We start from the raw sequence: 17,979 nt of genomic DNA, 5'->3' as shown, positions 1-17,979 counted from the left end.
GCTCTACTTCAATGATCATAATCTGATGTGAGAACAAAAAAGATTTGATCCCAAGTATTCTGTAGCATTTAAAAAAATGTTGAGTTTATTTTGATAACTCAATTTTAATACCTGTATAATTTTGAAAAAATGAGCTACTGCATCTCTCTCATCTGTATTCATTTGATACATATATATATTGCTGTACTAAAAGGTAGTAATTCTCATTTGTGAAAGTTTGGTTTAATGTCACTTTGAAATAAAGTTGGAAAAAAGTAAGCAGTGGTGATATTTATTTTGTAATATTTTTTGAAGAATAACTGAACACATACTTAAATGTGGTATATCATGATATATATCGTGATCGTGATATAAACAATTCCATATCGTGATATATGATTTTTTCTATATCGCCCAGCACTAGCACACACAAGAACACACCACATAAGAACACACCCCACACAATAGCACACAAACACAACCAACACACACCGTACCACACCCACATTCACAGCAACACACACACACACAAACACACACCCACAGCAACACAAGCCTTTACAACAGTATCCAGGAAACATGGTGGTTAAGAATCTCCATTGCAGCCTTTATTGAAGTTTACAGGAGTTTCGTAGAAATCAAAGAAGCAAGTATCATCAGATAATCGGAGGCTTCCTTGAGTTTGGGGAGTATACATGTGTGTGTGTGTGTGTGTGTGTGTGTGTCTGTGTGTGTGAGTGCGTGTGCATGTGTGTGTGTGTGTGAGTGTGCATGTGTGTGTGTGAGTGTGCATGTGTGTGTGTGCGTGTGTGTGGGTTTGCTCTTAAATAGTTTCCTTAAAGAACGACCAATATATTCTTCGTTACAACTGTCCTTTGCGCTAACAGCTGAGAAAAGAAAGAAAAAAAGGGAAAAACATTCAGTAAACATTCTTCTCTAAAGGCAGCTCCCTCATATATACTGTGATTTCCTCTGTAATTATGTATACATAAACAAGTTTAATAACATAGCAATCAGTGGTTATTTCACAATTGGGAAAAAAAGCACAAAAGGTTTACACTCTTTTACAGGTAAATAAAATCGTCGTGTGTTTGCTGTCCACGCTTTCGTTTCGTTTGTTTTGTTTTTTTCTCAGAAGGGCATCACACAGTTCCGGGGTTTCGCCTCTTTTTTGTATGCGGTTCTGTTTTCGGTGGATTTCCTGTGTTTGTATTTTTCGTTTTTCTTGCTGTTACATAAATCCATTTTTTTTTTTTTACATACAAATATAATATTGACAAAGTGGCGGCCTCGTCGCTGAAGCCGTCGAGTCCATTTGATTGGAGCGGATAGTCGTACAGAGGCGTGGCTAGGGCTGGGAGGGGTGTTCTCATAGCTGTCCGTCGCTGCAGTGAGCGTCGGGACTGTCGCTCTGCTTCTCCGCCTCCTGCTCGGGCAGCTCCTTCACCAGCAGGGCGGCGCTCTTCTCTGAAAACTCCTCTCCGTCCGGCTCCAGGCCTTCTGGACAGGGCAGCTTCAGTAGCTCCTCCCTCAGCTGGGCCGTGTGCCTCTGCACAAACACACAAACACAAACGCTAAAAATCAGGGTTCTTGCACCATTTTAAAAGTCAGATTTAGTGCTTCAATACGATTTTACTCAAAATAAAAATATAGTCATGATTTCTTTGGTAGAAAATACTTTTTTTTTTACTGAAATGCTTGAGAATTGCAGTTGCTAAAGTTAGTCTGTTAGCTAGCTCACTGCTAAAGTTAGTCTGTTAGCTAGCTCACTGCTAAAGTTAGTATGTTAGCAAGCTCACTGCTAAAATTAGTATGTTAGCTAGCTCACTGCTAAAGTTGGTATGTTAGCAAGCTCACTGCTAAAATTAGTATGTTAGCTAGCTCACTGCTAAAGTTGGTATGTTAGCTAGCTCACTGCTAAAGTTAGTATGTTAGCTAGCTCACTGCTAAAGTTAGTATGTTAGCTAGCTCACTGCTAAAGTTAGTATGTTAGCTAACTCACTGCTAAAGTTAGTGTTAGCTAGCTCACTGCTAAAATTAGTATGTTAGCTAGCTCACTGCTAAAGTTAGTATGTTAGCTAGCTCACTGCTAAAGTTAGTATGTTAGCTAGCTCACTGCTAAAGTTAGTATGTTATCTAGCTCACTGCTAAAGTTAGTATGTTAGCTAGCTCTCCACTAATCTTATTTCTCTCCCAAGTAACATAGGTAACTCGCCACTAATGTTATTATTTTAGTAATGTTAGCTAGCTCTCCATTAATCCAAAATTAGTATGTTAGCTAGCTCACTGCTAAAGTTAGTATGTTAGCTAGCTCACTGCTAAAGTTAGTATGTTTGCTAGCTCACTGCTAAAGTTAGTATGTTTGCTAGCTCACTGCTAAAGTTAGTCTGTTAGCTAGCTCACTGCTAAAGTTAGTCTGTTAGCTAGCTCACTGCTAAAGTTAGTATGTTAGCTAGCTCACTGCTAAGGTTAGTATGTTAGCTAGCTCACTGCTAAAGTTAGTATGTTTGCTAGCTCACTGCTAAAGTTAGTCTGTTAGCTAGCTCACTGCTAAAGTTAGTGTTAGCTAGCTCACTGCTAAAATTAGTATGTTAGCTAGCTCACTGCTAAAGTTAGTATGTTTGCTAGCTCACTGCTAAAGTTAGTCTGTTAGCTAGCTCACTGCTAAAGTTAGTATGTTAGCTAGCTCACTGCTAAAGTTAGTATGTTAGCTAACTCACTGCTAAAGTTAGTGTTAGCTAGCTCACTGCTAAAATTAGTATGTTAGCTAGCTCACTGCTAAAGTTAGTATGTTAGCTAGCTCACTGCTAAAGTTAGTATGTTAGCTAGCTCACTGCTAAAGTTAGTATGTTATCTAGCTCACTGCTAAAGTTAGTATGTTAGCTAGCTCTCCACTAATCTTATTTCTCTCCCAAGTAACATAGGTAACTCGCCACTAATGTTATTATTTTAGTAATGTTAGCTAGCTCTCCATTAATCCAAAATTAGTATGTTAGCTAGCTCACTGCTAAAGTTAGTATGTTAGCTAGCTCACTGCTAAAGTTAGTATGTTTGCTAGCTCACTGCTAAAGTTAGTCTGTTAGCTAGCTCACTGCTAAAGTTAGTATGTTTGCTAGCTCACTGCTAAAGTTAGTCTGTTAGCTAGCTCACTGCTAAAGTTAGTCTGTTTGCTAGCTCACTGCTAAAGTTAGTCTGTTAGCTAGCTCACTGCTAAAGTTAGTATGTTAGCTAGCTCATTGCTAAGGTTAGTATGTTAGCTAGCTCACTGCTAAAGTTAGTATGTTTGCTAGCTCACTGCTAAAGTTAGTATGTTTGCTAGCTCTATGCTAAAGTTAGTATGTTAGCTAGCTCACTGCTAAAGTTAGTATGTTTGCTAGCTCTATGCTAAAGTTAGTATGTTAGCTAGCTCACTGCTAAAGTTAGTATGTTAGCTAGCTCACTGCTAAAGTTAGTATGTTTGCTAGCTCACCGCTAATCTTAGTTCTCTCCCTGGTAACGTTAGCTAACCGTTAATTTAGTTTTTTGTCAAAGAAAAAGAGCTTAAAACAAGCAAGCATGCCAACTTATCAAGAAACTGAGTAGAATAAATAAAAAAGAAAGAATTATAATTTTTTAAAATATAAAAATCGATAATTAAATAACAATACAAAAATATTTCATAGATTCACACTGGATTTAGGATTATTTAAGTTTTGTGTGGGTGGGTGTTACCTTGAGTGCTGCTGCGTGGTGAGACATGGTGCGTCCTACCCTCTTGTCGCTGCTGTACTGCTGAATGTCAGAGATCCACTCCTCACACTGAGCCATGATCTCCACCCGCTTCAGATAGAAGTGCTTATGAATCACCTGCACAAAAAAAAAAACACACACAGAACATCAGTGTTATAAAAACACACACATTTATACTCAGAGTGCCGATCTGATTCTGCTTAAATCAGTTAGAGATTACAGATTTTCATGAACTTTTGATGCATTCATTCTTATCTTTTGAGAGGGAAAAAGAAGGCATCTGATGGGTATCTATCACTGACCATCTCAATGATGGTTGTAATGATGGTTTGGAGAGGCATGTTATCTGCTTAAATCCAAACTCTTGCAGCTTTTACATAACTTACAGCACTTAATGCTTCTCTCTGCTGACAACCTTTATGGAGGTGTGGATTTAATTTTCCAGTAGGACTTGGCACACTGCCCACACTGCCAATTGTTCTTATATAATATTCTAATTTTCTGGAGACACTTATTTTCGGGGTTTCATTGGTCATAATCAACAATGAAAGAAATAAACTCTTAAAATAGATCACTCTGTCTCTCATTTCACATTTTGAACTGATTTACTGATCAGTATCTTTTCAATGATATTCTAATTTTTGAGATGCCTGACCCACTTTTACGCACACAAAACAAACTAACGTCTTAAAAAAAAAGCCTTCAAAAATCGATTTAAACAAATATGCATGCAAACTGAATTTAAAAGCAATTTTTGTTTAAATACATGTATAAAAGTTACTACAGTAAAATGTAATATTAAAACTGCACAAAATAAATAAAGCCACAAAAGTATATAGTTCACTTCTCTGCATATCTCTGCATTCACAAGTAAACTCTCTCTTTCCCCCCCACTATAAAAGACAAGTACAAAATTAGATAAGCATTAATAGTTTTTAAGGATATTTATTTATTTACTTTTTTTTTTTTTACAAGCTTTTTTTTTACGCCCAGAACGTGCCCCCAACCCACTTTTGGGTCCGGACCCACAGCACTAGTATAAACCTGTCCTGGTGTTTCTGATATACATGTTTTCCAAAAGAAAGAAGGTTTACACAAAGCTCAAACATATTGCTTTGTAGGAACACCTAGTCTTGACTGTTTTTCCTTTTTAGTAAAGCAAAGAAAGAACATGATATAATGGGCTGTTGAACAAGGCCTTATAGCTGCCCACTGCTAGGGGTATGTGTGCTAAATGTGTGTGTGTATTTAAGCGTGTGTTCACTGCACAAAGCCAAATTTCCTCTGTGATTGCAACACAAGCACAGTGAATAATCTCATCTTGTCTCGTGTAGTTTGGTCTTCTCTATTTAATATCAAGTGCAAGTTGAAGTGCCTCAGTTATTGACAAGGTTACACTCAACCTGCTCGTCCATTCAACACATCTCGCTGAAGGCCGTGTATGACGCAATCTCAGTGTTCTATGTGCGAGAGCTGCATCAGTATGAGCTTATCTAATCTTTCAGTCTCTGTGCGAGAGCGCAGCTGAGATGGTAGAACATTTAAAACACTGCGTTCAGAATCCCCAGAGAAGATCCTGAAGCTTAGAAGTTTAAATAATCAATAAAGAGCTTTTTTTTGGCCTCTGGCACTTTTCTACAACGCATTTCACCGTGCTGGACCTCCCGACTAGCCACGTGGACACGTGTGGAACATTTTTAAATTCTAATGAGTCAGTAAAAGAGTCTTAAAGTAGGTGGCCATAATTTTATTTGATTTCTAATCATGTCATTTTCATTGTCTGAAAGGCGTGTGTGTGATGGTCATATGTGTGCGCTGTCCCAACCTACACTTTCCTGATTGGCTGGATGCAGCGTGGTAGTCTTTATTTGCATAAAGTTAAGTTCTGATAAACTCAACTTAGGATGTATTGAGGCTAAAGTGCTAGCGGACACATACCGTGAATCCCCTAGCTGAATAGAATGAAGGATAAAAAATAGATCAGATTTTTTTGAAGTATAAGGTGCACTTAAAATCTTTACATTTTTCCAAAAATCGACAGTGCGCCTTATGTATGAATTTTACCAGTCAGGTTGTAAGAGCAGTAAAGCTACTCTGCTAAAGCACAGCGTTATAAAGAAGTTAATCATCCAAATAAGCAGTTTTTAGGAGGTAAATATGTGTAGATTAACATCCAGTGCTTGTTTTACTTTTTTAAGGATTACAATAAGGGGCTTCTCTTAGTTTACGTATTAGACAGGAAACATGGCGACACCCTTTTTTCTTACTATTGTTGTTTAAAATGGGCCTTGTCGTCCATAAAATACTGTACTTACTAGGGGTGTCACGATTTCGATATTTCATCAAAATCGATCAAAATTATGTCATGGTCTCGAACCTCAAAGTCAAAAAGAGGATTGACGATCCCTCTCTCTAAGCTACGCAAGCACTCGCGCTACGCAAATGGCGCAGCACACTGTAGCCGACATCACGGACATTGTGACTGCTCGAAGAGAAGCATTCTCCTTCTTCTTAAAGAAAAACTTTAAAATTTTCTCTCAGATAAAGTTAATAATATATCTTTGTTAAAGAAAAAAACTTGTCATTCTCAGGGACCGAGTCTTATTTTTCATGTTTAACTGTTATAGTAGGATAGAGTTCAGTTTGTTAAGGCTCTAATTGTTCTATTATTTTGTACATGACTGTTCCGGTATTTTTTATTTATTTATTTTTGTTATGTTGCACATTGCTGTTTTAGTGTTTTAGTGCACACTGCTGCTACCAAAAAAAGCCACTAGATGGCATTACATAAATATCTTAATTAAATTATTTAATTTTGACCATTAGTGCCTAATGTGGTGTATTACAGATCACTTGTATCACTTGCATCACTTATACCAAGCCCACCTTTTGAAATAAGATATTGCAAATTTGATCAAACCAATGACTGACCATAGACTAATCTAAAACTGGCATAGGCCTCTCTGCTGTAAAAAAAAAAAAAAGAAAATCGAATCGTGATCCTAAAATCGGAAATGAATAGAGGATTTAGAGAAACGTGACACCCCTTGTACTTACTATAAGTTTCCCTGACTTATAATAAAGAAGTAGTACTTCACTACTGTACTTAAGCACTAAAATGCTGTATCGGAATCTTATTCATGTCATTTATGAAGCCTCTGCAGTTGAGAATAATATTATTATTTGTTTTGAATCCCGGATCATGCTGCATCAACATCAGCAGCCAGAGTCTGAGAGAGCACAGTTGGCCATGCGCGCTCGCTCTCTCTCTCTCTCACTCACTCTCACTCTCTCACTCTCTCACTCTCTCACTCTCTCACTCTCTCACTCTCACTCTCACTCTCACTCTCACTCTCACTCTCACTCTCACTCTCACTCTCACTCTCTCACTCTCACTCGATGGGTAGGCATTAGTGGCAGGTTGGAAAGAGGCAGGGGTCGACTTTACGAGTAGAGTAATTGCTCTTTTGAAATTGGAGAGATGATGGAATAAAATTGGAAACAAAATTATAATCAAATAAAAAGTATAATATTATAACTATATTACAACTATTATGTTTAATAGTACTACCAAACATTTAAGCTGTACCTGCTCCATGATGGCAACTAGTGCTTGTACCCCAGTGAATGCAATGTATTATTATATATATTTTTTTATATAATTTTATAATTTCCCATTTTCTCCCCAGTTTACCCAGCCGCCAATTACCCAACACACTCATTAGGACTTCCTCTATCACTAGTGATGCCTGAACACACCAGGAGGGTAAAAACTAGCACATGCTTCCTCCGATACACGAGAAGTCAGCCATCGCTTCTTTTCAAACTGCTGCTGATGCAACATTGCCAAGCAGCATCACAGCGCGCTCGGAGAACAGCACAGGGACTCAGTTCTGATACATCAGCTCACAGATGTCCTGTGCTGCAGACATCACTCTAGGAGTGATGTGGAGAGAGACGAGAGCGCCATCTACCCACCCGGAAGGAACAGGGTCAATTGTGCTCCCTCTGGGCACTGGCAGCTTGATGGAAAAGCTGCATGAGCGGGGATTCGAACCTGCGACCTCCCGCTCATAGTGGCAGCGCTTTAGATCGCTGGACCACTCAGCGCCCCTGTGAAAGCAATGTATTCGCAATATATCCAAATATTCAAATATCACATAACATCACACATTCTACTACGTTTTTTTTATGAGCTCTTTTTCCTACGTCCTAAACAAGGCTGCAGTGTGTCAGGAGCTGCTGTGTTGAACAGAGGACGCCTGTCACTCTGCTGTGATTTTGATGATACTTTGAAGTGCAATACAGTACAAAATAAAAGGGAGAAAGAACGTACAAAACAAAACAGTTCAGACTGCATTCTCACGCAGAGCCGTGGTGCGCTATTCAATAAGTGATGAGCAGAACAAGAAAAACCAAAAGCAACACCTGAAGCAACCCCACCAATACTCCTGACTCATTCATTAGCGTTCTCAGCTAATCCTCAGGCTGATAACACAGCGCATCTACAAACGAGAACAAAAGACGATTGACTTCTCAGCTCTGCTACAGGTCGATTATTTCATCTCCTCTACCCCCAACACTCCAACTCACACTATGCTCTACACCATGATGTAATCTAGCTACAACTCTGCCTCCAGCCACTCCTCTCCGGAAAGATGACAGTTACTATGCGGAAGCAGAAGAGTGAGGGAGTGTGTGTGTGTGTGTGTGTGTGTGTGTGTGTGTGTGCACTCGGGTGTAGGTGGGTGGTTATGCCTGGGTCCACACTACAGAAATCTTAACTGATCTTGACCGATGTTAAAAACTTCCGACACAACAAAGATATTGATGCAGGGTAATGTAATTTAAGCTTGCTGTTACTAAAGAATGGAATTATTGCAGCATTTTAGATGTTTTTATTGTGAAATGTCTTATTATACAGCTCTAGTTAACAGTATATTATGTCAGAAACCACGTGTTTGCAATTATTTTACTTGAAAATGCGATGCTTTGCAGTTTAAACCGCAAAGATGGGAACTGTGTGGTCAGTAATAAACACTGTTATTGGTTAAGTAATGTCTTAACTACTTATTAATCAATTTACACTAGATAAGAAATTATTAAACATTACTAAATGTCGATTGAGAATGTTGTAAATAATAATAAACTGAGAAACCAAAGAGACCAACATTTTTTTTTTTTAGAGATGCACTAGTATGAGAATTCTAGTTCAATGCCAATATCACACCTATATATTTGCTGATGCCGACACCAATGCAGATACACACATTTATAACTTACAAAGAGACTACACAAACATGCTGATGTCGTCTCTTTAAAACTTATAAAACCAAATCATACCACAGTTAGTCCCAACCCTGCCATTTGATTGGCTGAGAGGCTTTCTGCAAGTGCCAAGATCAGCCCGGTAACGCACTGTAACTGTAACCTTAACTCTCCATGTATTACTCCGCCACATACAGGTAATCTAGCAATGATGCAGCGCTTACAAGCCAAACAGCGCAGCTTCAAACAGAGCAGCAATGGAACTATTTTAGCTTGCAGAGTTTATTTTTTATAACCAAACAGATTGCATTTCCTCGTCCTCTTTAACTCAAACTCTTTCAGTAAACAGCGATAACGGAACTGTGGTATAATTGCAATAAGGTTTGAAGGAATGAGGTTGGTGCTATAATGTGTAATATTGTCATTGCTGTGCTGCGATCATAGGCACAAAACCTATGTTATAGCACTTTCTCGTGTATTATTGCTTAAATAACATTTTAAAGAAGTTCTTGAGGCTAGTGTCAGACAATTGTAGCAGATTGGCCAGCATTGCTTGGTTCTTTTTTTTTGTCGGCAAGTAAATGTTTGAAATATCTATCAATACTAATAAAATTTTAATATTAATGTGCCTGTCAAGATAATTACATTAGCAACTTATCATGCAATAAATAGACATGAGCTCAATAATATTTGATAATGGCGATATGGTCTATTGTGTTTATTTGTATGTTTGTTTGTTCACATATATAACAGTAAACAGTATTTTAACCAGTCATGCTAAATGACCAATCAGTGCTTCAAATACTGTGACACTATATAAAGGGAATCGTTGCTTTGTTATGCTGCTGATCTATTACTGTAATATCAGTGGCATTTAATGATCTTAAAATTACAATAACATTGTTTATCAAAATAATTTTTGGTCTATTTTTTTTCATCATGACAGGCCAAGTCATAAACTTGTGTGAATTAATAATTAGTTTAAACATTCTGTCATGAACACTGCTTATTTGCTTATAAAAAATATGTATGTTTTTTGTTGGAAAGGCTCAGTTAATACCAAAATACACTATGGTTCAGTATAGGCCTGGACAATTTTTCGATATCGGTATTTATCGCGATAAGAAATGTTTCAATAACGGTGATATCATTTTTGTGATATATAGATATGTATTATTTAAAGACTAAAGTTTAAAGTTTAAGATTAAAGTTTTTTAGCGGCGTCAGTTCACTGCAGCCCTGAACATAGCCGGGCTACGTCAGTGCGTGATGACGCAATCATACAGGCACGTAGCCAGATAGGCTAGGCTAGGCTAGACTAGACTAGACCTGGGTCGCCTCCTCTCCGCTCCGCACCTAAAATCTCCCGTGATGAAGCGAAACCGAGCGGATCTAGACTGCGCTCCGCTCCGGTCCGCACCTGAAACCCACCCGCGATGAAGCAAAACCGACCCTAAACGAGCGGATCTCAGCCCCACACCTAAAACCCGCCCGCGATGAAACGAAACTGACCCTAACCGAGCGGATCTCAGCTCCGCACCTAAAACCCGCCCGCGATGAAGCGAAACCGACCCTAACCGAGCGGATCTCGGCTGCGCTCCGCTCACAATATCTTCCTTATTCTGGCTAAAACACTTTTGTAGTTTATGTTGTATCTAAGTTATTTATAGTTTATATAGGTTTGTTTATTTGACAGGGATATCATGTTCCCTTTATATATATATGAAGGCTTTTTGTATTCCCTATTCTGGTTGAAGCACTTTTGTTTTGATCTGTTAAATATGTTTACAAAAGAATAAGAAGCTCTGCCTCTGTTGTAATGTAAAGTTATTTATATTGGTAATTTGTATATAGGTTATAGGTTTATGTTTGATAGGGATGTCATGTTTTTATTTTGCTACATGCTAATAAAAGTGAGCATTGATTTATTCTGATCATTTTTTATTTATAAAGTATTATACAGTTTTTGTGAGAGGAGGCTTTAAAGACTTAAATTTAAAATTTCAGACATTAGTGTACAGATTTCCATTGCAGGGATTCTTAGCAGTTTTTCTGTGGCCTTCAAAGTATTTTTATTGATATCGAAATTATATCATATCGACCGAAATTAAGGAATATATCGTGATATAAATTTTGGCCATATCGTCCAGCACTAGTTCAGTACTTCTCAGAACACTGTGTTTGATATTCATTTACATGTTATACTCTGGTATCTGGTACCACAGCTCTTTTCCTACAGCCTGAATTGCAACCCACAAACTGATAAGATCAATAACAGCTTATCATGTAATATATGTTTTTTGAAATTATTTGCATCGATCCACACTGCATTAAAGTGTGTGAAAAATCTCTCTAAGCTTAGCTTAGCGCCTTTTGTTTGCCTTACTTGTTATTCACAATAGCTTCGTAGCTCGACGCAAAACTACAGATACTAACTTCATATTTCAGGACATCCAACATGTTCTGGCTGATCGACTACATTTAGTTTTTCAATCTAATCCAATCTATTGCTTTATGCTGGCAGCGGAGGCCAGCATCATCACAGCAAGAACAAACAAAGGTACAGCCAAATCCACACAAACTGTGAAGCGCAGCTGAACACAGCCAGGGAAAAGCTTTGTTTTGGCCTGCTGGATGACATTTACTTTGACAGTGACTGAGGATTTAGCTCAGTCCTGCGATTGGTCTTTAGGGTTCTAGGCTATTGTCTGAGCCTGAGCTTTGCGCCTGGATCAGGGAACCAGTGAAAAATGCTCAGGCGCTAGCAGGACGCCTGAAAAACGGACACGACTCCAGTAATGGTAACACAGAAACGTTAAGCACCGACCGACTGATAGCCTGACTTATTTACTGCAGCTGAGAACGACAGTAGGAGAGGGATAGAAGAAGGTCAAATGACCTGACATCATACTGAGAGTCCTTCATTAGGTGGGAAGGAGATATTAATGCAGAGAGAAGAGGAGAGAGAGAGAGAAATAAACAGAGAGAGACGTAGCAGAGGGAGAATAACCCCTCAGCGTCTCATTGTGTGTGTGTGACTTTTGGTATTTGGCATGAGCATCCATCACAAGGGGACATGGAGAGAGCGAGTGTGTAAACATCACAAAGTCACTGAACACACATCGCGCACACAAACCCGTGTAATCAGATTAAGACAGCTTGACAAATGACCTTTACCGTGTGTGCTGGACACACATCACCATGAATGCAGGCCACTCGCAAACTATCAACCCATTCCAACATTCATCACTACATTCATCCAGACATTCACAAGAATTTAGACATTTTAATATAATAAGAAGTAAAAAGTCATTTTGCATCAGGAGTGGCATAAAGCTATCCTAAAGCAGTGTGCAAGACTGGTGGAGAGGAGGTCATGCCAAGATGCATGAAAACTGTTAAATTAAAAACCAGGGTTGTTCCACCAAACATTGATTTCTGAATTCTTAAAACATTATGAATATGAACTTAATAAAAAGTCATTCTTTTTTCCTTTATTCTATTATCCCCAATTTGAAAGGCCAATTACGCAAACCACTCATAACAATTGCGCCCATTAGCAACTAGCAATGCCCCCCAACACTAAAAGCAAGGTTCATACACTTTTTAACCAATACATTTTCATGACTTTTCCATGTCTTTAACTCAAATTAAAATCAACTAAAACTATAGTGATTTTGTAGGGCTATAATACTGAACTAACTCTGAGCTGATGTATTTGTTAGCTCTAATAGCTTTTCTTCTCAGTTGATTAATGGAAACACACTCAATCATTTCGATGATTTACCAAATCTTGCTGGGTATTTTTATTTTTTGAAAACTTATCCAAGCCTGGAAATTGCTATTTAAAAATTCTGCTATTTTCCATTTTTTTCATGGCTGTACGAATCCTGTAGGAGGGTAAAGACCAAGGCCCAATCCCATTTCATTTCACCTCTCGGCTCTACCACTCAGCCGATTCTTGTTAGGCTGGAGGGGTATGTTAGGAGGAGTGTTGGGGCTATAACATAGATTTATCATAGGCAAACTCCAAACCAAGGGCTCCAAGAATCACTGGCAAGATGGCAGAACATGCAAAACCAAAGAAACCTACAAATTCTTCATATAAATCTTCATAAAAAGCATAAATAAATCTCTAGTTGTTTGTCTTAGTAGCTAGTTAGCTAGCAAACTTTCCCGTTTCAAACTTTCCCGTTGAACGGTGCAACAAACGGCAGAGGCTGCAGCATTTAAGGTGGAACAGAAATATAAAATAAAATAAAAGCTAATTGCAGCTTTCCATTACAAAGTAATGAAGTAATGGGCAATAATAATGATTTATTGCTGCACCACCTACACCACTGATACAGCATCACTGGAGGAAAGTGCAGAGACTCAGCTCTGACAGAAGCCTATTCTTACAGACACCACACTAGTAGTAATGAAAGATGAGGGGAATGAGCACCATCTACCCACAGAGAGAGATCCATTTCAGACAAAACTAACAAAAAAGAAAAAAAAAGGAGAAGAAAAAGAAGAAAAAAAAGGAAATTAGAATTTCGGGGGTGAAAAACGATTTTAAATGGAAATTTATTTCCAGTTTTAGCTCTGCTTCAGTCTGTTCAGTGAAATTAAATGATAAGTATTATAAGTATAAGCTCCCTTTTGTTAATGTTAATCATTGAATTTAATTTTAAGTGTTTTTATTAAAGAGTAGTTAATAAAAGGTAACACTTTACAATTAGGGATCTACGACAACATCTACAACTAATTAATAACTGACACCTGTTAAGACATTATGAAATGTAACTAAATTTTAATTAATTAATTAAATATATACAAAATAATGAATTGAGACATTAGTTAAAACAACTTGTAATGATTGATAATCTTTAATTAGTTGAGACATTCAGTCATGAGTACGGTTCATTTATATATCCTTATTGTAAAGTGTTACTAAAAACATGGACTCTAAATAAAGGTGTGAAAGGTTAATATGTTTTTTCGTTGGAAGTGCTCATTTAATACTGGATTTATAACTGATTAATGTCTAAAAGGTATGAGGATAATTTACAGCTATACTCTATATAAACTGGTTGAACCACATAAAAAACAGCCTTTTTTCCTCCTCTACCCGCCCCTCCTCCTTTTTTAAACAACTACAAATCCTGTGCAGTTAATGACGGCCTGAATTGTGACCCACAAACCGCTCCAGACCCCTGGGTATCTTTCCTGGTGATGCTCTGCCAGGCCTGTAATGCAGCAATTTTCAGTTCCAGCTTGTTTCAGCCGCTTCTTGCCTCCAGTCTGGATTTCAGTAAGTGTAATAGGTGCTCTGTGGGCTCGGGCTCGTGATTGACTCGGATGGTCAGTTTGACAAGCCCAGAAGACAGATACAGATTCAGATCCTTCAGCAAACCACAGGGAAAAGAATGGTATGCAAGGCATCCTTTATTTGTACTACTACTATCTGCACATAGGCTGTGGATTGTAGCCTTTTTACAATGAATTTTGATCCAGCAATTGATTAATGACAAAAACACAAATAAAAATAAAGGTGTGAATGGTTGATATATGGTTTTTCATTGGAAGAGCTCATGTAATACTAAAATATGTTATGGCTCAGTAATTCAGATTATTATTTTATAAACTACTAAACATTTCTCCCAAATTTCTTCTTATTTAGAGTATTTATATGGAGAAAATGATTTGTGGAAAATGGCTGAAATAACAAAAAAGATGCAGAGCTTTCAGACCTCAAATAACGCAAAGAAAATAAGTTCATATTCATGAAGTTGTAAGAGTTGAGATATCAATGTTTGGTGGAAAAACCCTGTTTTTTAATGACAGTTTTCATGCATCTTGGCATGTTCTCCTCCACCAGTCTTACACACTGCTTTTGGATAACTGTATGCCTGCACTACTGGTGCAAAAATTCAAGCAGTTAAGTTTGGTTTGATGGCTTTTGATCATCCATCTTCCTCTTGATCTAATTTTTTTCCAGAGCTGTATATATAGTGAATTATTGTCCTACCCTGAGTTTTCAGTCATATTGCTTAAACCTACCTAAAATGATCTCTATAGTGTAACTTTAGCTGACCAGATGGTGGTGGAGTGTTCTGAGCAGCCTATCCGTTTATGATGCTGGTAGAACTGTATATCAGGTACAGCAGCATGTTCACATTAAGGGACATTTTGATTTCCTCTGATCGCAGCTTGCTCTGCTGGCACCGACAGGCCGTTGGTCCTCATGTTGAGAGACAGCATCAGCAGGCCCCAGATGTAAATGCCACAGCCCGAATCTTGTGTTAGCTCTCTTGTGCATAAACTAATGATGCAACAGCGCACAGCTGGCCAAGAAACAACTGAGCTGCCAATTCTCCAATTACTACGTTTCAGAAAGGGCTGGAATTCCTGCACGGTTCACTCAACATGCACGTTAATACTCTCAAATTAAAGCTGACATTCTGCACTTCAATAAGAGCCATTACAAAAGGCAGTCAAAACAAAATTAGTGCCTCTTTCTAAATGCTTGCAGTCTGCATCCTACTAACACAGGGCTGTGTGTTGGCCGGAACTTGGCGATACAAAGTGCATCACAATACAGGGATCAGGATTCAATACATCCCAGTATATATGGTAAGCATGGTGATACACTGCGATTGCTTAAATCAAATTTTAGAAAAACTCTTAAAGCATAAAAAACATAGTAAATATTTTTACACCTCTCTACACCAGTACAAGTCCTTGGGGGCAAGAGTCCGTTTGGTGCAGATGAAGCATTGCTGAGTAGCGATCTAACCACTCAGAGAGCAAGGGCCATTTGTGCTCTTTTAGGACTCTGGCAGCTGATGGCAAACTGCATGACAAGGATTCAAACCAGCAATCTCCTAATCATAGTGGCAGTGATTTAGGCTGCTTGACCCACTTGGCATCCTCCTTAACTGCATTTACCGCTAGTATGCTTTTGGTTTACAGTGATGTTTGTAAGTTTTGGTGAGAAGTGCTTTTAAAATGTGTTGTGGTGCTGTCTTTCCTTTCTCTTTTTTTTTTTTTTTTAAACAATGAATGAATCCGCTTATTAATTGAGCCAGATCTCTTCAGTTCTAATTCTAAATTTCTATGAGTTCATGTGTGAACGAGCTGAGTTCTGTTCTGATATCTCCATGTTCGCAGTAGCTCTATTATCAGCACCATCAGCAGTGCCTTTTTGGCTTAGGTAATAAGCAAAAGCTGTTATCGATAGAAAAAGGACCCACCAGACATGCTGTTTTTTAAATGAATAAATATATGTGGGGTTACAGGAATGGTAGCAGAAGCACACTGATCATTTATTATAACATTTTGCCCACTCAGGAATACCACTGCTTTCAGTTTAGATTCACTATAAAAAAAAAAAAAAAAAAAAAAAAAAAAATATATATATATATATATATATATATATATATATATATATATATATATATATATATATATATATAGATTCTAAGCTTAGTGATTTATATGGCTGTGATCCATTTGCTTAAGATCATATTACCATCTGTAAACCTCATGTGAAATTAATACTGATAAATCCACATATAGAGCTGCGTTTATTTTCTCAGTACAACCAACATTTCAGCTGATGTTTATTACCAAATAATTACAGGGGGAGGTGTATGGCTGAGTTATAATTACTTTGGGGAGGTTGCAACCTCTCCATTCCCTATGGAAATCAAGAGCTACAACCACAGCGAAAAAGCATACGATGGATGTTCATTTCTTAAGTTTCTTTTTAACCTTCCTCCTGAAAATGATGACTGTATTGTAGCATCTTAAAATGTAAAAACTCTTCCTTAGCAAAATCGCCTTATATACTGTGGTCTAACCCTTAGGCATTAATTAGACTGCTAGGGGTTGTTCACAATCATCGTAAAGAAAGACCACAATTAAACTTCAATGCCTTATAAATACCCAGACTGCTCTAATCTTGTCCCAAAAAAATAACAGCCTAGCAGCTATGCGTTTTGAAGACTTATTTCATCTTTAACTTTAGCTTAAATGTGTAAAGTAAGAATGCTCATTTTCTTTCTTTTACATACCACTGTATATAAATAACTAATTAATATTGTACAATTATGATATAAAATCTCATAATAATATATAATATTAATCTCATCAAACGTCAGGTTTAAGAGGAAAAAGAAGCAGAGCAAGAGCCAAATTTTTGAACCAAGTGTGTTTTTTTTTTGATAACGATACTCTTGGCGATATGACAACACTGAATTAAAATAATATATATTTCAAGAATACACTACTGCAACAAAATAAAAAATTACATTTTCTTATTGGAGAAAATATTGGAGATATGATGTGGCACAACCCTAACTAAGATATAAAAAATATATAATAATAATAATAATTTTATCATATTTGTAACAGAAGTCAATGATCCACAATGGCATGACACTAATAATGCACTCCAAATATCTCCATATATTCAGGATTAAAGTAAAATGAATGGATACTGTACAGATATAATCTATTGTCTCTAGTAAATAAATAATTGGAAATGAGAACAGTGTGATTTTTTTGGCAAAAAAAAAAACAAACAAAAAAAAAAAACGATTATTAGGGGTGGTGATATGGAACAATATTTCAGGGTATAATATTGCTCACCTATTATTGCGTACAATGTGGCACGCCCAAATTGTGTGCGCACACACACAAGCAAGCAAGCAGAAAACACACTTTAGCAAGCACACACACTTTAATAATTGCCACTAACAAACTAACTGACCTTTATATTAATAAAGACTACAGGCGAGAGAGGATGAGTACTGAACTCTGATCTCACTCTCTCTCTCACTCTCTCTCACACACACACACAGGTACTGAATCTTTAAACCAGAGGGCCAAAGCTGAATCACCGCTTTTCTTTATTTTCATCTCTCTCTCTCTTTCTCCTTTGTTTTTTTTTATATTTCTTAGAATTTTTTTTATTCCCTCTCTTTTGATGTTCTCTCTGCTGTAGATTCCACACAG

The 17,979-nt window shown here is 37.5% G+C and overlaps 1 protein-coding gene across 19 annotated transcripts in view; it reads right to left on the bottom strand.

Annotated features, from left to right (window-relative positions):
- Positions 1-565: 565 nt before the first annotated feature.
- The window catches only part of birc6 (baculoviral IAP repeat containing 6), a 231,106-nt gene continuing 213,692 nt past the window's right edge, over positions 566-17,979 (bottom strand). For all 19 annotated transcript variants that reach the window (XM_022672703.2, XM_022672707.2, XM_022672695.2 and 16 more), the window contains exons 74-75: positions 3,691-3,825; positions 566-1,528 (exon numbers count right to left, since the gene is read on the bottom strand). In XM_022672703.2, the coding sequence (XP_022528424.2) occupies positions 1,349-1,528; positions 3,691-3,825 (315 nt within the window). In that variant the 3' untranslated portion in view covers positions 566-1,348. The remainder of the gene's footprint in view (positions 1,529-3,690; positions 3,826-17,979) is intronic.

This window comes from Astyanax mexicanus, chromosome 14, assembly GCF_023375975.1.
Source record: "Astyanax mexicanus isolate ESR-SI-001 chromosome 14, AstMex3_surface, whole genome shotgun sequence".
NCBI classification, from domain to species: Eukaryota; Metazoa; Chordata; class Actinopteri; order Characiformes; family Acestrorhamphidae; genus Astyanax; species Astyanax mexicanus.
This window is presented reverse-complemented; position numbering and strand designations above follow the sequence as displayed.